Source organism: Ciconia boyciana, chromosome 25 (assembly GCF_034638445.1).
Source record: "Ciconia boyciana chromosome 25, ASM3463844v1, whole genome shotgun sequence".
NCBI classification, from domain to species: domain Eukaryota; kingdom Metazoa; phylum Chordata; class Aves; order Ciconiiformes; family Ciconiidae; genus Ciconia; species Ciconia boyciana.
Window position 1 is genome coordinate 1,441,940 of NC_132958.1, and position 19,572 is coordinate 1,461,511.

At 67.5% G+C, this 19,572-nt stretch overlaps 3 protein-coding genes and 1 long non-coding RNA gene across 4 annotated transcripts; all 4 read right to left on the bottom strand.

Moving 5' to 3' along the window:
• Window positions 1-865: 865 nt before the first annotated feature.
• LOC140643831 (PH and SEC7 domain-containing protein 4-like) lies at window positions 866-6,937 on the bottom strand. Its single transcript, XM_072846090.1, is given in 14 exon segments — window positions 866-1,278; window positions 2,295-2,438; window positions 2,529-2,673; window positions 2,762-3,032; window positions 3,906-4,033; window positions 4,035-4,073; window positions 4,144-4,187; window positions 4,278-4,367; window positions 4,505-4,563; window positions 4,805-4,819; window positions 4,822-4,916; window positions 5,771-5,851; window positions 5,935-6,078; window positions 6,674-6,937. Coding segments are annotated over 12 exon segments (1,350 nt in total). The 5' UTR covers window positions 5,836-5,851; window positions 5,935-6,078; window positions 6,674-6,937; the 3' UTR covers window positions 866-1,023.
• Window positions 5,931-12,255, bottom strand: LOC140643759 (uncharacterized). Its single transcript, XM_072845969.1, has 5 exons — window positions 12,198-12,255; window positions 7,647-9,736; window positions 7,403-7,543; window positions 6,674-6,920; window positions 5,931-6,078 (listed from the first exon to the last, which is right to left on the bottom strand). Exons 2-5 carry the CDS (start codon window positions 9,634-9,636, stop codon window positions 5,931-5,933), a joined length of 2,526 nt encoding a protein of 841 aa, XP_072702070.1. The 5' UTR covers window positions 9,637-9,736; window positions 12,198-12,255.
• Window positions 12,256-12,532: 277 nt separating this feature from the next.
• LOC140643977 (interleukin-36 receptor antagonist protein-like) lies at window positions 12,533-18,073 on the bottom strand. The gene is made up of 4 exons (XM_072846393.1): window positions 18,011-18,073; window positions 14,955-15,107; window positions 14,749-14,873; window positions 12,533-12,772 (listed from the first exon to the last, which is right to left on the bottom strand). Exons 1-4 carry the CDS (start codon window positions 18,042-18,044, stop codon window positions 12,572-12,574), a joined length of 513 nt encoding a protein of 170 aa, XP_072702494.1. The 5' UTR covers window positions 18,045-18,073; the 3' UTR covers window positions 12,533-12,571.
• Window positions 18,074-18,121: 48 nt separating this feature from the next.
• LOC140643890 (uncharacterized) lies at window positions 18,122-18,636 on the bottom strand. Its single transcript, XR_012039681.1, has 3 exons — window positions 18,506-18,636; window positions 18,280-18,316; window positions 18,122-18,165 (listed from the first exon to the last, which is right to left on the bottom strand). It is a non-coding gene; the product is annotated as an uncharacterized lncRNA (long non-coding RNA).
• Between the last annotated feature and the right edge of the window lie 936 nt (window positions 18,637-19,572).

Here is a 19,572-nt window from a genome sequence, read left to right on the forward strand (position 1 = left end):
CCCTTTAATGAGGATGAGCTCCAGCAGTGGCACCCACCTCCCCCCCCCACCCCGATACAAAGGATTTTGGGGCGTTTCCCCACCGTTTTGGGTCCGTTGGTGGCCCCGGGTCCGTACGTGTGGCTGCTGCTGGGCAGCGCCCTTTGGCTGCCGGGGGGTGAGGGAAGGACCCCCCCCCCCGGAGTGGGGGGGCTTTGGGGGGGGCCTTGTCCCCATCCTGGGTGTTTTGGGGTTCATAGATGCGGCTCTGATGTGCTTTTGGGGGGCAGAGGGGGCATCGCTGCGGCCGTTGGCACAAATCAGCCCCGGGGGGGTATGGCCCCAAAATGTCCCTTTGGGGGTGGGGGGTAGAAATGTCCCCACTGAGGATTTGGGGACGGGGGGACGGACGGGGGTCGGTGGCTTCGCCCCGCTCCCTCCCAATCACCCGAGGAGCCGCCGCGCTGATGATGGAGGGATTTGGGGGGTGGGAAAAGGCGGGGGGGGGTCACTCTATAGGTGACACAGCCAGGTAACGTATACACTGTCACCTCCCAGGGTCCCCCACCACATCCCTCCCCCCGCCCCGCCGCTCTCCATCCCTACCGGGGCGAGGACCGAAATGGGGGTGACGGCATCGGCGCGGGGACAGAGGCCACCGCCACGTCGTGTGTTGTGTCCCCTCCCGTCCCGTCCCCCCCCCGCCACGGTGCCTGGCCCCCCCGGGTGATTTGGGGACACGGGGGTGGCAGTGGTGGGACACACACCTTTATTGCACACGGAGAGCAGCAGGCAGCGGGCGCGGGGAGGGGGCACAGCGGCGACGCTCGGGGGGGGCTGAGGGGGCTGCGACCCCCCCCATCCCCCTCATCCCCTTTTTTTGGGGGGGGGGGGGGGGTCTCCCTGAGTTTCCCCATCCGTAACCCTGAGCCCCCCCTCCCCCGGGTTGGCTCAATACTGGTGGTGCCCGAAGGAACCTCGTACCGGGGTGGGCGGGGGGGGGTGTCCCCCCCCCGCAATGTCCCCACGTCCCCCCCATGTCCATCACAGCAGGTTCTTGTTGCGTTTCGGGACGATCTTCCTCACCGTCCGGCGCTCGGAGATGTTCCTCTTGACGCGGATGGCGGGGGTGACGGGGGGCTCGGGGACAAGCGAGGGGCTGGAGTGGGCTTTGGTCAAGGTGGGGGGGTCCAGGGGGGCCACCGCCGGCCCCGCTTGGGCTTCCCACCCCTCCAGGTCCTGGGCGCCGGCGCTGATCCACGTCTCCAGCACCTGCACGTAGGTCTCATAGCGACGTCTCTGGCAGGGGGAAGAGAAGGATGGGATGGGCACCACCTTGGGGGTGTCCCCATGTCCCCGGTGTCCCCTACAGCGGCCTCTCTGCCGTGGGGAAGAGAAGGATGGGATGGGCCACCACCGTGGCGATGTCCCCATGTCCCCCGTGTCCCCTGTAGCGGCCTCTCTGCCGTGGGGAAGATAAGGATGGAGATGGGCCACCACCGTGGCGATGTCCCCATGTCCCTGGTGTCCCCTACAGCGGCCTCTCTGCCATGGGGAAAAGAAGGATGGAGATGGGCCACCACCACAGGGATGTCCCCATGTCCCTCGTGTCCCCTATAGCGGCATCTCTGCTGTGGGGAAGAGAAGGATGGGATGGGCCACCACTGTGCGGATGTCCCCATGTCCCTCGTGTCCCCTGCAGTGGCCTCTCTGCCATGGGGAAAAGAAGGATGGAGATGGGCCACCACCACAGCGATGTCCCCATGTCCCCCGTGTCCCCTGTAGCGGCCTCTCTGCCATGGGGAAGATAAGGATGGAGATGGGCCACCACCGTGGCAATGTCCCCATGTCCCTGGTGTCCCCTACAGCGGCCTCTCTGCCATGGGGAAAAGAAGGATGGAGATGGGCCACCACCACAGGGATGTCCCCATGTCCCTCGTGTCCCCTATAGCGGCATCTCTGCTGTGGGGAAGAGAAGGATGGGATGGGCCACCACTGTGCGGATGTCCCCATGTCCCTGGTGTCCCCTACAGCGGCCTCTCTGCCGTGGGGAAGAGAAGGATGGGATGGGCCACCACCGTGGCGATGTCCCCATGTCCCCCGTGTCCCCTTTGGTGGCATCTCTGCCGTGGGGAAGAGAAGGATGGGATGGGCCACCACCGTGGCGATGTCCCCATGTCCCCGGTGTCCCCTATAGTGGCATCTCTGCCATGGGGAAGATAAGGATGGGATGGGCCACCACCACAGGGATGTCCCCATGTCCCCCGTGTCCCTGGGTGTCCCATACAATGAAATTAGGCACTGCTCTGCCCCACCTCGTAGAGCAGATACTCCTTCTTCAGGCGGTACTCGTCCAGGTCGCGGGCTCGTCCCCGCTTTTCGGGGAGGTTGCGTTGATGCTCGAAGAGCTCCTGGGCCACCCGCTCCATCCACGCCTCGTGGGAGCGGTGCTGCTCCTCCTGCCCCCGGGGAGAAGGTGTGGGGAGGGTGGGTGATGGTGGGCACCCATGGGTGCCCCCACCCACCCCATCGCGGCAGCGGGGGCTCACCGGGGAGCTGCGGCTGGGGGCGGCGGGGAGGATGGGGCGGACGAAGCGGCGCTGGGAACCGACGGCGGCGGGAAAGGGGGGCGAGGAGAAGAGGGCGGCCACCAAGTTGATGCGGGAGATCCAGGAGAACATCTCCTCCGGCGTCCTACCGTCAACGTACGAGGTCATGGGTGATGTCACCACCCCTGGGGACATCGCTATCCCCCCACACCCCCCAAGGTGGGGGTACTCACGGGGCTTGGAAGAGGAAGACGCGCCAGTCGGCCGTCTGCAGGCGGAAGACGTTGGGGCGCTTGGTGTATTTGCTGGCGTGCTCGGCCAAGGCGTGGTGAACCCTCAAGGGCTCCTCGGCCTCAGGTCCTCCCTCCTCCTGGGGGGCCGGGAAGTGTCCCGGCTCGGGGGGACGGCGGGGGACCCCCGTTCGCCCCCCAGGTTTGAGGAAGTAGAGGACCGTTCCCTTTAGCACAGCCTGGAAGGGTTTCCAGCCTCGTCTGCCCCATGGCGCTGGGAGGGGAAGGAGAAATTTGGGGGCATGGATGGTTGGACCCCAAAAGATACCCCCCCCACACACACCCCCCCGGCTCCAACAGACCCTGGTGTTGCACCCCCGATGGACCCCAAATGGCCCCACATCTGCCCCCCACCCCGGAGATGGGCAACCCCAAATCTGCCTCCGTAGACCCCAACGGACCCCAAAATTACCCTCCTGGCTCCCAGGAGAGGCTGAGCGCCCCCAGATCTGTCCCCCCAAGCCTAAAATACCCCAAATCTGCCCCCCGCCTCCCCCGGCCCTAATAGACCCCAAATCTGCCTCCCTGGATCCCAAAGCACCCCAAATTCCCCCTGGACTCCCAATCTGCCCCCAAACCACCCCAAATCTGCCCCCTGGGCCCCAAACCACCCCAAATCCCCCTGGACACCCCAAAACTCCCAAACCTGCCCCCAAATCACCCCAAATCTGCCCCTCTGGGCCCCAAACCACCCCAAATCCCCCTGGACACCCCAAAACCCCAAACCTGCCCCCAAGCCACCCCAAATCTGCCCCCTGGGCCCCAAACCACCCCAAATCCCCCTGGACACCCCAAAACCCCAAACCTGCCCCCAAACCACCCCAAATCTGCCCCCTGGACCCCAAACCACCCCAAATCCCCCTGGACACCCCAAAACCCCAAACCTGCCCCAAACCACCCCAAATCCCCCTGGATACCCCAAAACCCCCAAACCTGCCCCCAAACCACCCCAAATCTGCCCCCTGGACCCCAAACCACCCCAAATCCCCCTGGACACCCCAAAACCCCAAACCTGCCCCCAAACCACCCCAAATCTGCCCCCTGGACCCCAAACCACCCCAAATCCCCCTCCAGTGCCCCCACTCACTTTTCTTGCCGTCAGCCTCGGCCAGCACCTTCCTGGCCAGCCAGCCCCGGCGGTAGGTGACGGCCCCGGTCCCCCCCGGCAGGTCCACGAAGGGGTTGCTCTTCTTACGGCCCGGGGGGCCAGGCTGCCCCCCCCGCCTCTTCCTCGTCCTCCTCCTCCTCCTCATCCCTACGGGGTGCTCAGCATCACGGGGTGCCCCCCCACCCCATATCCCCCCACCCCATAACCCCATACTCACGCCGCCCACGCCAGCTTCTCACTGCGGATGGAGCTGTAGAGAGCCTGGGGGGGGGGGAAAAGTGGGGTTCGGGGGGGGTCCAGGGGTGTCCCCCCCCTTTTCCAGCCTCACAGACACCCCCCCCCCCCAAATACCTTCAGCTGCTCCCGGGGGAAATCCTGCCCGTCCATCATCCCGCTCAGGTTAGCCACGAATTCGGCGCTGGTCATGGCACGGCCGAGGCGCTGCGGGAGTGGGGGGGGTGCGTGGGTGCGTGGGTGTCGTGGGTGTGTGTGTGTCCCCCCCATAATTTTGCACACACTCCTCAAAGCACCCCAAAAATGCAGGGTGTGGATTTTTGGGGTCCCCCCCCTTTCCTCACCTGCCCGTGGAGGTCGGTGTTCAGCAGCATGATGGCACAGGTCAGGGAGTGCACGGCGTCTGGTGGGGGGGCGTGGGGGGTCAGGGTGGGGTCCCCCCCGGGTGAGGACACCCATCACCGTGAACCTCCATGGGTGCAGCTGGGGGTGCCCCATAGTGCTGGGAGGGGTGGGTGGCGGTTGGGGAAACTGAGGCACGGCGTGGGGTTGGGGTGGGGAGGTAAAGGAGCTGGGGGGGGGGGCAGGATCTGGGGGTGTATGGGGGGCCTGGGGTGCTCCCCCTCCCCCTCGCAGGGTCTCACCTGGGGAGGGGAAGGCGCCGGGTTGCAGTGATGGTAACGCCGGGAGAAGTGGCCGAGGATGCGCTCGCGCTCCTGCGTCTCGCCCGTCAGCACCAGCGCCTGCAGGAAGGACCTGGGGGCCCCCCGTGATGGCAGCGGGACCCCAAAACACCTGCCCTCCCCAGGACCCCCAGACTCTGGCTGCCCCCTGCCCCCTGCCCCTGTAATCCACTCCTCCAGACCCCAAATCTCCCCCCTCTACCGCCTGGCAGACCCCAAATCTGCCCCCCACCCCTACAGACCCCAGATCTGCCCCCCACCCCTACAGACCCCAATCCCCCCCCCGGACCCCAAAAGAGCCCAAAGTTGCCTCCCAGGACCCCGAGGGACTCCAAATGCCCCCACATCTGCCCCCCACCCCCCCAAAGGAAGGCAGCCCCCAAATTGGCCTCTGTAGACCCCAATGGACCCCCAAATTACCCTCCTGGACCCCACGAGAGGCTGAGAGCCCCAAATCTGCCCCCCCAGCCCCAAAACACCCCAAATCTGCCCCCATGGACCCCAGCAGACCCCAAATCTGCTCCCGGACCCCTAAACAACCCAAATCTGCCCCTCCTGGACCCAAAAGACGCCAAACCTGCCCCACCAGACCCCAAAACACCCCCAATTTGCCCCCCCAGCCCCAAAACACTCCACATCTGCCTCCCCGGACCCTAAACCCCCCAAATCTGCCCCCTCCAGACCCCCAAACACTCCAAATCTGCCTCCTTAGACCCCAAATTTGCTCCCCTGGACCCTCCATCACCCCCAATCTGCGCCCCCCCCCCCCCCCCGGACAACACCACCCCCAAACCACCCCAAATCTCTCCTCCTCCCAGCTCCAACAGCCCCATGTGTCCGTCCCCCCCCCCCCAGATCCCAGCTATCGATTTGGGGTACCAAAACTCCCTTTGTCCCCCCAAATTTCCCCCCCCCCCCAATCACTACCTGAGCGCCTGGTCCAGCGTCTGGCCGCCGAAATGGAAGAAGTCCAGGTACTCCTGGGCCACCATCCCGCTGAATTCATTGCTGGGGGGGGGGGACAGGAGCGTGGGGGGTCCCTAACCCAGGGACCCCCAAAGGGTCCGTGTGTGTCCCCCCCCCATCCTTACTTCTTGCGGAGGAACGCGGCCACCTGGGACCTCTTGAAGCCGTCGAGGTGGAAGAGGCGGGCGGCCAAACGCTGCGCCTCCCCCCGCCGGCCCTGTCCCCCGTTTGCCAGCACCGGTGTCACCGCGGGCCCCCCCGGCGGGCACCTGGGGGGGGCAAGAGGGAGGGTCGGGGGGAGCGGGGGGGGGTCCCCTTAACTCTGCCCCGCTGGCTGGGGTGGCTCTGGGAGGGGATGGGGGGTTGGGGGAAATGGGGGGTTTGGGGGCTGGAGGGGGCTGGGGGTGGACAGGGGACTGGGGGGTGGTTGGGGGACAGACAGACAGACAGGTGGGGTTTGGGGGTGTCAGCCAGCGCGGGGGGTCCCTTAACTCTGCCCCGCTGGCTGGGGTGGCACTGGGAGGGGATGGGGGTTGGGGGGAAACGGGGGTCTGGGGGGGATGGAGGGGGCTGGGGGTGGAGGGAGTCTGTGGGGGACGGGGAATGGGGGGCAGATGGACAGATGGGGGGCTGGGGGACCAGTGGGTGTTTGGGGGACAGACAGGCACACGGGGGCAGGGGACACAGAGAGGTGTTGGGGGGGCAGGGGTTCGGGGACAGGGTTTGGGGGGCAGATGGACAGACGGGGGCTGGGGGACAGACGGGGCTTTGGGATGGGATTTGGGGGCAGAGGGCAAGGGAGGGAGGCGCCCGCGGGACCGGGGATGCTGGGGAGGCCACGTGGCCGGCGCCGGCGTCCCTCACCCATGGGTGCTGGCGGGGGTCCGGCGGGGCTCCTCGCCCGTCTCGGGGGGCAGCTCCTCCACGGCGGGGTGCGGTGGCGGGGTGGCGGGGGGGGGCCCCTGCGCCACTTCCCCCGGGCAGGAAGCGCCCGGGGACGCCGACAGCCAGGCACAGCCGGGTCCCGGGAGGGGGGGGCCCCCCCGGCCCCCCCCGATACCGCCCGGGCCCGGGGGACCCCGCGGCGGCAGGGAGGAGAGTGGGGAGGGGGCTGGGGGAGATCCAGGGGTGCCAGGGGGCTGGGGGGCTGGTACCCCTTCCCAGGGGATGGTATGGGGGCTGGGGGCTGGGGGGCTGGGGAGTTTGAGGGGGTCAGGGGGTTGGGGGGGCTGGTACCCCCTTCCCACGGGCTGATATGGGGGCTGGGGGGCTGGGGAGATCTAGGGGGTCAGGGGCTGGGGGGCTGGTACCCCTTCCCACGGGCTGATATGGGGGCTGGGGGGCTGGGGGAGATCTAGGGGGTCAGGGGGCTGGGGGGCTGGTACCCCCTCCCTGGGTCAACTCTGGGGGCCAAGGGCTTGGCGGGGGCTGGTACCCCCTCTTTGGGGCAAATCTGGGGGGCCGAGGGCCTGGCGGGGGCTGGTACCCCCTCCCAGGGCTGGCTTTGGGGGTCGGGGGCTGGGGAGGGGCAGATCCTGGTCTCCCTCCTGAGGCCACAGCTGGGGGTAAGCAGGGCTGGGGGGACCCCGTCACCCCCCTGGGATAAGCTCCAGAGGGGGGGCTCCGGGGGTCCCGGTCCCCCATTCTGGCTCCAGCTGTAGGGGCTGGGGGTCCCCAGATTCCAGGGGCAGATCCGGGGGTCGGAAAGCGCCAGGCCTGGGGGTCGGGGGAGTCCTGGGGGGAGAAGACACAGCGGGGGCGGGGGGTCCCCATCAGCATCAGTGCCCCCCCCCAAAAAAAAAAACCAACCCCCCAAGGCTGGGGGTCCCGCACTCACCCCGCTCCGCGGCGCTGTCGACGTCCCCTCCTGCGGGGCGGCACCCAAGGGGTGGGGGGGGGCGGGCGGGGGGGGGACACCCCCGTCCCTCCCCGGTGCCCCCCGAGGTGTCGTCCCCCTCGGTGATGAGCAGCGGCGGCAGGGCGGCGCCGTGGGGCCGGTAGACGGGCACCCGCCGGGCACCCATGGGTGCCAGCACCCGGCTCTGGAAGAGGGGGTTGGTGTGGAAGTGGGGCTCCTCCTCCTCCAGATCTTCCTCTTCCTCGGCGTCTTCCTCCCGGGAGGAGCAGCCATCGTCATCGTCATCATCATTCTCCTCTTCCTCCTCGCTGCATTCGGGGTCCCGGTGGTCGGGTGAGGTGGTCCCACCCGTGGGCATGAAGTCGGGTGAGGTGATCCCATCCACGGGCGTGTTCTCCTGGGAGATGGTCCCATCCGTGGGCGTGGACTTGGGCGAGATGATGGTCCCATCCGTGGTCATGGCCTTGGGTGAGGTGCTCCTACCCATGGGGACGTGCTCCTGCGAGATGGTCCCATCCGTGGGGACAGACCTGGGCCAGGTGCTCTCATCCATGGGCACGGACTTGTAGGAGATGGTCCCATCCGTGGGGACAGACCTGGGCCAGGTGCTCTCATCCATGGGCACGGACTTGTAGGAGATGGTCCCATCCGTGGGCACATGCTCAGGCGAGATGCTCCCGTCTGAGGGCACGGACTCGGACGAGTTGGTCTCATCTGTGGGTGTGGACTTGGGCGATATGGTCCCATCTATTGGCACATGCTCCTGCAGGACGCTCTCATCCACGGGTACGGACATGGGGGAGATGCTCCCATCCATGGACATGGACCTGGGTGAGATGTTCCCATCTGTAGGCACACGGTCACGGTGCTCGTTTGAGATGCTCCCACCCATGGACGCGTGCGAGATGCTCTCATATGCGAATCCCCAGCCTCGGTGCTCATGCAAGATGCTCCCATCCACGGGGATGGACTTGGGTGAGATGGTCCCATCTGTTGGTACGTGCTCACGCAAGACACTCCCGTCCGTAGACACGTGGAAGGTGGTCTCGTATGTGGATCCATGGCCTCGGTGCTCATGGAAGATGCTCTCATCCGTGGGCACGGACTTGGGTGAGATGTTCTTATCCGTGGGCATGGACGTGGGTGAGATGTTCTTATCCGTGGGCATGGACGTGGGTGAGATGCTCCCACCTGTAGACATATGGAAGATGTTCTCATAAGTGGATCTACAGCCTTGGTGCTCATGGAGGACGCCTTCATCCATCGGCATGAACTCGGGCGAGACGCTCCCGTCTGCAGGCACGCGGCCGTGGTGCTCGTGTGAGATGCTCCCACCCGTGGACGCGTGGAAGACGGTCTCGTGCGCGGATCCGCGGCCTCGGTGCTCGTGCGAGACGCTCTCATCCGTGGACGTGGACTCGGCTGAGACGGTCCCGTCCTCGGGCACGCGCTCACGCGAGACGCTCCCGTCTGCAGGCACGCGGCCACGGTGCTCGTGCGAGACGCTCCCACCCGTGGACGCGTGGAAGACGCTCTCGCGCGTGGATCCACGGCCCTGGTGCTCGTGCGAGACGCTCCCACCCGTGGGCGTGAACTTGGGCGAGACGCTCCCGTCCGTGGGCACGCGCCGGTACGAGACGCTCTCCTCTGTAGACCCGGGACCACGCCGCTGGCGCGAGCCGCTCCGCGCCGTGGCGGCGTCCCCGTGGCCGTGGTGCCGGACGTCCTGGGGCGCGCGGTGGCGGTCACCGCCGTCCGGCTGCCCCTCGATGGCTCCCTGCAGCTCCCAGACGCAGAGCTGGGCTCGCACCAGGCTGGCCCAGAAGACGTCGGTGCCACCGGCTGCCACGGCGGGTGCCACGCCGGAAGAGGTCACCCCCTCGGCACCCGCCCCGGAGAAGACGATGGCGTCCTGCGCCGCCAGGACCCCGGCGGGGGTGGCGGCGGCGGGGGTGCCCGCCGGCTCCATGGCGCGGTGCCCGCCGCTACGGCCGCCTGCCCGGCGTGCGCAGGCAGCTGCCCGTCCTGCCCGGCGTGCCGGTGTCCGGCCCCATGGCCGTGGGTCGGCCCTGCGGGGGGGAGCGGGAGGAGAGGGGTGGTGGGTGGGGGTCCCTGCACCCGCCGGGGGAGAGGGGAGACAGGGAAGGAGGGAGGGAGGGAAAGAAGGGGGAACGGAGGGAGGAAGGAGGGATGAGGGGTGAGGGAGGGAGAGGGAAGGGAAGGGAGAGAGGGAAGGAGGGAGGAGGGAGGGAGGGAGGGAGAGGGAAGGGGGGGAAGGATGGAGGGATGGGGAAGGAGGGAGAGGGGGAGAGGGGAGGAGGGAGGGAAGCGGGAGGGATGGAGGAAGGAGGGAGGGCGGGAGGGAGAGGGAAGGGGAGAGGGAAGAGAGGGAGGAAGGAGGGAGGGAAGGGGAGGGAAGGAGGGAGGAGGGGGACGGAGGGAGGGAGAGGGAGGGAGGGAGGAGGGACAGAGGGAAGGAGGGAGGAAGGAAGGCGGGAGGGAGGGAGGAGAGAGGGAAGGAGGGAGGAAGAAGGGAGGGAAGGAGGGAGGAGGGAGGGAAGGGGGAGAGAAGGATGGAGGAAGAAGGGAGGAAGAAGGGAGGGAGGAGGGAGGGAAGGAGGGAGGAAGAAGGGAGGAAGAAGGGAGGAGGGAGGGAAGGATGGAGGAAGAAGGGAGGAAGAAGGGAGGGAGGAGGGAGGGAAGGAGGGAGGAAGAAGGGAGGAAGAAGGGAGGGAGAAGGGAGGGAAGGAGGGAGGAAGAAGGGAGGAAGAAGGGAGGAGGGAGGGAGGAAGAAGGGAGGAGGGAGGGAAGGATGGAGGAAGAAGGGAGGAAGAAGGGAGGGAGGAGGGAGGAAGAAGGGAGGAAGAAGGGAGGAGGGAGGGAGGAAGAAGGGAGGAGGGAGGGAAGGATGGAGGAAGAAGGGAGGAAGAAGGGAGGGAGGAGGGAGGGAAGGAGGGAGGAAGAAGGGAGGGAAGGAGGGAGGAGGGGGATGGAGGAGGGAGGGAGGCGGGAGGGAGGGAAGGAGGAAGGGGCGGAGGAGGGAGGGCTCAGAGGAGGAGGAGGGATGGAAGGAGGAAGGAGGAAGGAGGAGGAGGAGGAGGAGGGAGAGCCGGGGGGGAGGGGGTCAGGGTGGGCACCTCCGCGCAGGGGTGGGGGCCAAGCACCCGCACCCCAGCACCCGCACCCCGGCCCCGGCCCCCACGTCACCCCCCGGCCCCCACGTCACGGCCCCCACGTCACCCGCGTCACCGCCACCGCCGCGGGCTTCCGGCCCTGCCGGGGCAGGAAAGGGGGGGGCGGGGGGGGGGGGAACACACCCAACCGTCCCCCCCCCACCTGGGGGGGCTGCGCCCCACACCGCGCCCCACACCGCGCCCCACGCCGTGCCCCACACCGCGCTCCCACGCAGGCCGCCGTGGAGCACAACCCCATAGCAGCCATCAGAGAAGCCACCACCATTTGGGGGGGGGCACGGCTCACCCACCCGTGTCCCCCCCCGCACACCAGCACCCCTGTCCCGAGTAGGGGGGGAGCACCCACGGGTGCGTGTTCCAGCAGCACTGGGGGTGTCCCCAAATCAAGGGGGGTCTTGCACCCCATTTGGGTCTTGCACCCATATTTGGGGGGGCCCTGCCGGGGGGGGGGCACTCCAAAGTGGGTGCTGCCTGCGCATCTCGGTGGCCCCCCCAACCCTGCCCCCTCCCCCCGAGTGCCCCCCGGGGCAGGGGGCACCCAGGGACCCCAAGGGGTGGGGGGTACCCAAAGGGTTATGGGGGCTGACCCCAAAAACTTCTACGAGGGCTCAGGGGAGGGGGCAAGGTCTATGGGAGACCCCAAGAGGTTATGGGGGGCTCTGGGGTGGGGACCCAGGAGGGGGGACCCCAAAGGGTGGGGGGACCCCAAAGGCTTATAAGGGGGCTCTGGGGGTGGTAGGGACCCCAAGGGGTGGGGAGGGATCCCAAAGGCTGTGGGGAACCCAAAAGTTGGGGGGCGGATGAGGGGAGGCCTGAGGAGTGGGGGGCGACCCCAAAAGTTTACAAGGCGGCTCCGGGGGTGGCAGGGACCCCTAAAGGGTGTGAGGGAACCCCAAGGGCTATGGGGAACCCCAAAGCTTATGGGGGCTTTGGAAGACCGGGGGGTCCCAAGGGCTGGGGACCCCAAAGGGTGTAGAGGGGCCCCAAAGGTGTGGGTGGGGGACCCCAAAGGGGTGGGGGGGGGCCCCAAGGAGTGGTGGGGACCCAGAGATCTGTGGGAGCTCCAGAGGAGTCGTGGGGAACCCTCAGGGGACACGGGGGACCCCAAGAGTTATGGGGAGCCCCCAGGGGTGGGGGGGCCCCAAGGGTTTTTGGGGGTACCCTCAAGGCTCGGAGGACCCTCCAGGGCGGGGGGGAGGAGCCCTGGGGAGTGCTGAGGGCTATGGGGGGCCCCAAGGGGACCCCGCGCCCCCCCCCGGGCCATGGGGACCCCCCGGCCACCCCGGGGGTCCCCCCCGTGTCCCCCCCCTCCCCCGCTTCCCTCCCCTTCCCTTACCGGCACTGCCGCCGCGCGGGGCGTGTCCACCGCCGGCCACGCCCCTTCCTCCCCTCCCCTCCCGCCGGGGGCGGGGCCGGGGCGCACACAAACCCGCCCCCGGCCACGCCCCGTGGTGAGGCCACGCCCCCATGGCGCGGCCGGCGCCTGCTCCGCTGTGGCCCGATCCTGCCCCACGGGGCCCGATCCTGCCCACCCCCACCCCCCACCCCGCCCCCAATTTGTGCCCCGTGTGGGCCTGATCCTGCCCCCCCTCCCCACCCCACACACCACAGGCTGAGACAAACACCACCGCTTTATTCCCCGGCCCGGGGGACTGCGGGTGGGGAGGACAGCCCCACCCGTGGGTGCCCCCCCACCCGTGGGTGCCGTGGTCACATGCGGCGAAGGTAGAAGGCGGTGACGGCGGGGGGGGCGGCCACGGACACAGCCTCCCCCGGCCCCAGGGCGGTGCTGAGGAAGCGCCCGGGGAAGGCGGCCGACTCGAAGGTGTGCGTGGAGCCACCAAAGGTCTTGTAGAAGGTGTAGGGGGTGGCCTCGGTCCCCCGCGAGAACAGGTCCAGCAGCCCCACGTCCTGTCATGGGGGGGGGTGTCACCACTAGGACACCACCCCGGGGCGGCATCGTCCCAGGGGACCCCCATCTCCAGGTGCCACCATCTCAAGGTGCCACCATCTCAAGGAACCCCCATCTCCAGGTGATGCCATCATGAGGTGACACCACCCTGAGGAACCCCTACCTCCAGGTGCCACCACCTCAAGGTGGCACCATCCTGGGGAAACCCCACCTCCGTGTGATGCTGTCATGGGGTGACACCACCCTGGGGAACCCCCACCTCCAGGTGGCACCACCTCAGGGTGACACCATTTTGGGATGACACCAGCTCAGGGTGCCCCCACCTTGGGTTGCCCAACTTGAGTTGACACACCTTGGGATGCCCCCACCTCTGGGTGTCCCCACCTTGGGTTGTCCCCCTTGGGTTGTCCACCTCTGGGTGCCCCACCCCAGGGTTTCTCCACCTTGGGTTGTCCCCCTTGGGTTGACCCACCTCTGGGTGCCCACCCCAGGGTGCTCCCACCTTGGGTTGTCCCCCTTGGGTTGACCCATGTCTGGACATCCACCACCTCCGGGTGCCCCACCTCTGCGTGTCCCCATCTTGGGTTGTCCCCCTTGGGTTGACCCACCTCTGGGTGCCCACCCCAGGGTGTCCCCACCTTGGGTTGACCCATGTCTGGACATCCACCACCTCCGGGTGCCCCACCTTTGGGTGCCCCACCTTGGGTTGTCCCCCTTGGGTTGACCCATGTCTGGACATCCACCACCTCCGGGTGCCCCACCTCTGCGTGTTCCCATCTTGGGTTGTCCCCCTTGGGTTGACCCACCTCTGGGTGCCCACCCCAGGGTGTCCCCGCCTTGGGTTGACCCATGTCTGGACATCCACCACCTCCGGGTGCCCACCCCAGGGTGCCCCCACCTTGGGTTGTCCCCCTTGGGTTGACCCATGTCTGGACATCCACCACCTCCGGGTGTCCCCACCTTGGGTTGTCCCCCTTGGGTTGACCCATGTCTGGACATCCACCACCTCCGGGTGCCCCACCTCTGCGTGTCCCCATCTTGGGTTGTCCCCCTTGGGTTGACCCACCTCTGGGTGCCCACCCCAGGGTGTCCCCACCTTGGGTTGACCCATGTCTGGACATCCACCACCTCCGGGTGCCCCACCTTTGGGTGCCCCACCTTGGGTTGTCCCCCTTGGGTTGACCCATGTCTGGACATCCACCACCTCCGGGTGCCCCACCTCTGCGTGTTCCCATCTTGGGTTGTCCCCCTTGGGTTGACCCACCTCTGGGTGCCCACCCCAGGGTGTCCCCGCCTTGGGTTGACCCATGTCTGGACATCCACCACCTCCGGGTGCCCACCCCAGGGTGCCCCCACCTTGGGTTGTCCCCCTTGGGTTGACCCATGTCTGGACATCCACCACCTCCGGGTGTCCCCACCTTGGGTTGTCCCCCTTGGGTTGACCCATGTCTGGACATCCACCACCTCCGGGTGCCCCACCTCTGCGTGTCCCCATCTTGGGTTGTCCCCCTTGGGTTGACCCACCTCTGGGTGCCCACCCCAGGGTGTCCCCACCTTGGGTTGACCCATGTCTGGACATCCACCACCTCCGGGTGCCCCACCTCTGGGTGCCCCACCTTGGGTTGTCCCCCTTGGGTTGACCCATGTCTGGACATCCACCACCTCCGGGTGCCCCACCTCTGCGTGTCCCCACCTTGGGTTGTCCCCCTTGGGTTGACCCACCTCTGGGTGCCCACCCCAGGGTGTCCCCACCTTGGGTTGACCCATGTCTGGACATCCACCACCTCTGGGTGCCCCACCTCTGGGTGCCCCACCTTGGGTTGTCCCCCTTGGGTTGACCCATGTCTGGACATCCACCACCTCCGGGTGTCCCCACCTTGGGTTGTCCCCCTTGGGTTGACCCACCTCTGGGCGCCCCAGCCCAGGGTGCCCCCCACCCTGGGCCACCCCCCACCGTGACGCCCGCCACGCTCACCTCCAGCTTCAGCTGGGGCTCGGGGCCGGTGCCGCAGGAGAGGGCCTGGCTGCCACCGCGGATGCCCACGATGAGGGGACAACGCCGGCGCTCCAGGTGCTTGTTGGGCACCACGCTGATGAGTTCTATGAGGAGAGAAGGTGGGTGGGGTGGGTGGGAGCACCCACGGGTGGGGGTGTCACCCCCGCCCCACCCAGGGCACCCACCTTCCTGGGTGGAATTGGCACCCTGCAGGCTGGTGGCCACCAGGTGCCCGTTGTGCAGGCAGAGCCCCTTCTGCTCCGTGTCCCGCACCTGGTAGTGGTAGGGCTGCGCCGTGGGCCGCACCTCGGCCGTGGACATCGTCTCCTCCGAGACCTCTGCCGGGGGACACGGGGACATGGGGACACGGGGAGGGGGCACAGGGGTGTCACGTATGTGTGGGGACATGGGGGCATGGGGCATCACAGGGACGTGGGGATGGGGGACACAGGGACACGGGGACACGGGGACATGGGGACACAGGGACATGTGGGCATCACAGGGACATGGGGATGGGGGACACGGGGACATGGGGACACGGGGGCATGTGGGCATCACAGGGACGTGGGGATGGGGGACACAGGGACATGGGGACATGTGGGCATCACAGGGACATGGGGATGGGGGACATGGGGACATGGGGACACGGGGACATGGGGACACGGGGAGGGGGCACAGGGGCGTCACATATGTGTGGGGACATGGGGGCATGGGGCATCACAGGGACGTGGGGATGGGGGACACAGGGACATGGGGACATGTGGGTATCACAGGGACGTGGGGATGGGGGACATGGGGACATGGGGACACGGGGACATGGGGACACAGGGACATGTGGGCATCACAGGGACATGGGGATGGGGGACATGGGGACATGGGGACATGGGGACATGGGGACACAGGGACATGTGGGCATCACAGGGACATGGGGATGGGGGACATGGGGACACAGGGACATGTGGGCATCACAGGGACATGGGGATGGGGGACACGGGGACATGGGGACACGGGGACATGGGGACACAGGGACATGTGGGCATCACAGGGACGTGGGGATGGGGAACACGGGGACATGGGGACACAGGGACATGGGGACACAGGGACATGTGGGCATCACAGGGACATGGGGATGGGGGACATGGGGACACGGGGACATGTGGGCATCACAGGGACGTGGGGATGGGGGACATGGGGACACAGGGACATGTGGGCATCACAGGGACGTGGGGATGGGGGACATGGGGACACGAGGACATGTGGGCATCACAGGGACATGGGGATGGGGGACATGGGGACACAGGGACATGTGGGCATCACAGGGACGTGGGGATGGGGGACATGGGGACGTGGGGACATGGGGACACGGGGGCATGTGGGCATCACAGGGACATGGGGATGGGGGACATGGGGACATGGGGACATGTGGGCATCACAGGGACGTGGGGATGGGGGACATGGGGACACAGGGACATGTGGGCATCACAGGGACGTGGGGATGGGGGACATGGGGACACAGGGACATGTGGGCATCACAGGGACATGGGGATGGGGGACATGGGGACATGGGGACACGGGGACACAGGGGCATGTGGGCATCACAGGGATGTGGGGATGGGGGACACAGGGACATGGGGACACAGGGACATGTGGGCATCACAGGGACGTGGGGATGGGGACACAGGGACATGGGGACATGTGGGCATCACAGGGACATGGGGATGGGGGACATGGGGACACGGGGACACAGGGACATGGGGACACAGGGACATGTGGGCATCACAGGGACATGGGGATGGGGGACATGGGGACATGGGGACACAGGGACATGTGGGCATCACAGGGACATGGGGATGGGGGACATGGGGACACAGGGACATGTGGGCATCACAGGGATGTGAGGATGGCCGATATGGGGATGTGGGGACATGGGGACACAGGGACATGGGGACACAGGGACATGTGGGCATCACAGGGACGTGGGGATGGGGAACACGGGGACATGGGGACATGTGGGCATCACAGGGACATGGGGATGGGGGACACAGGGACATGGGGACATGTGGGTATCACAGGGACGTGGGGATGGGGGACATGGGGACATGGGGACACGGGGACATGGGGACACAGGGACATGTGGGCATCACAGGGACATGGGGATGGGGAACATGGGGACACGGGGACATGTGGGCATCACAGGGACATGTGGGCATCACAGGGACATGGGGATGGAGAACACGGGGACACGGGGACATGTGGGTATCACAGGGACATGGGGATGGGGGACATGGGGACATGGAGACACAGGGACATGTGGGCATCACAGGGACATGGGGATGGGGGACATGGGGACATGGGGACACAGGGACATGTGGGCATCACAGGGACATGGGGACACAGGGACATGGGGACACAGGGACATGTGGGCATCACAGGGACATGGGGATGGGGGACATGGGGACATGGGGACACAGGGACATGTGGGCATCACAGGGACGTGGGGATGGGGGACATGGGGACACAGGGACATGTGGGCATCACAGGGATGTGAGGATGGGGGATATGGGGATGTGGGGACATGGGGACACAGGGACATGGGGACACAGGGACATGTGGGCATCACAGGGACGTGGGGATGGAGAACACGGGGACATGGGGACATGTGGGCATCACAGGGACATGGGGATGGGGGACACAGGGACATGGGGACATGTGGGTATCACAGGGACGTGGGGATGGGGGACATGGGGACATGGGGACACGGGGACATGGGGACACAGGGACATGTGGGCATCACAGGGACATGGGGATGGGGGACATGGGGACACAGGGACATGTGGGCATCACAGGGACATGTGGGCATCACAGGGACATGGGGATGGAGAACACGGGGACATGGGGACATGTGGGCATCACAGGGACATGGGGATGGGGGACATGGGGACATGGAGACACAGGGACATGTGGGCATCACAGGGACATGGGGATGGGGGACATGGGGACATGGGGACACAGGGACATGTGGGCATCACAGGGACATGGGGACACAGGGACATGGGGACACAGGGACATGTGGGCATCACAGGGACGTGGGGATGGGGGACATGGGGACGTGGGGATGGGGCACACGGGTGTGATGGGCATCTGGGGGTAGGGATAGACGCGGGGACACGGGGACGCAGGGGGGCAGGTGGGGACACGGGGGACACGTGGGGACAGGGCCCCCGTGCCAGCCGGGCACTACCTTTCCCCAGGAACTCCTCGAACAAGGCCACCATGTCGGGGTCGATGACAGACTCCGCCGCGTCCCCGGTCCCCGTGCTCAGCCCCGCCATGACACCCCGCGGGCGCCCGTGTGGCTGGGACCGCCCCGGGTGTCCCCGGGGTCCCTCGGCCCCGCTGCAGCCCGGGGGGGAGGGGGGAGAGAGGGATGAGTGCGGGCGCCACGCTGGGTGACTCAGGCCCCGGGTATGAGGGCAGGGACAGCCCCGTCCCCTCCCTGTCACCGCTCACCTGAAGGCAGGTCTGGACGTGTGGGACATGGCCGAGCCTGTGCAAGAGAGCGGGTAGCACGTGGGTGACATGGGTGACACGGGTGGGGAATCCCCCCCCCCCCATGCAGCCGGTCGCCAATAGGCTCCCAGTTGTCAGTAGGCTCCAGAGTGAACGCCCTCAGAATGTTGCCCAAGTGGGACCCAGCTTCTCCCTGTCCCCAGCTTGTCCCTGTCCCCAGCGATACCTGCAAATCCGTCAGCTTCCAGAATCTTGTCCCGTGTCCTCTGGGGTGTGTGTGTCCCCCCCCGAGTGACGGTGGCTCTTATAGGGCCGGGCGGGGTGGAGGGGCAGAGCCCGCCCCATTGATTGCGCCGGAGCGAGCTGGGCTGGGCGGGAGGACAGATGACGGGGACGCGGAGCGATGGTGAAATGCCACCTGGTCCCTGTCCCCTGTGTCGTGTGTCCCCCCCCCCACGACGCCCGTGGTCACCGTGGCTGGGATGCCCCCCTGCGCCACGTCCCCGTGGTGGCCGGGTGTCCCCCGCCATCGCTGTCCCTGCAGTGTCCCCTGTCCCATGACGCCGTGTGCCCTGCGGATGGTCCCCGCGATGTCCCTCTGCGCTGTCCCCAAGACACTGGTGTGTCCCTGCCCCGGCGGTGCCCGTGAGCCGGGTCCCCAGGGTCCCCTGTGCCCCATCCCCATCGTCCTGTGAGCCCTGTCCCCAACGTCCCCTGTGTCCCATCCCCACGGTGCCCGTGTGCCCCGTCCCCATGCTCCTGCACGCCCTGTCCCCATGGCGCCCGCGTCCCCTGTCCCCACGGTCCCACGTGTCCTGTCCCCATGGTCCCATGCACCTTGTCCCCATGGCACCCGTGTCCCCCATCCTTGAAGTCCCATGCACCTTGTCCCCATGGCACCCGTGTCCCCCGTCCCCAAGGTCCCACATGCCCTGTCCCCATGGCGCCCGTGTCCCCCGTCCCCGAGGCCCCACGTGCCCCGTCCCCAAGGTCCCATGTGCCCCATCCCCACAGTCCCACGTGCCCCGTCCCCGCCGTGCCGTGCCAGGCCGTGCCGTGCGGTGCCGGTGGCAGTCGGGGTGTGCCGGGCGGGAGGTGTCCGCCGCCACCGAATCCGGGAAGGGGCCGAACCCGGGAGGCGCCCGGCTATGGGGCAGCCCCGCCAGCTGCGTCACCCCCCTTGGGGACGTCCCATCTCCGTCCCGGTGGCGCAACACCGGCCATCCCGCGCCGGTGACGCAGGCCCTGGGGGCCACCGCTCGCCCTGCCCTGCCCCGTCCCCTCCTCCTCGCT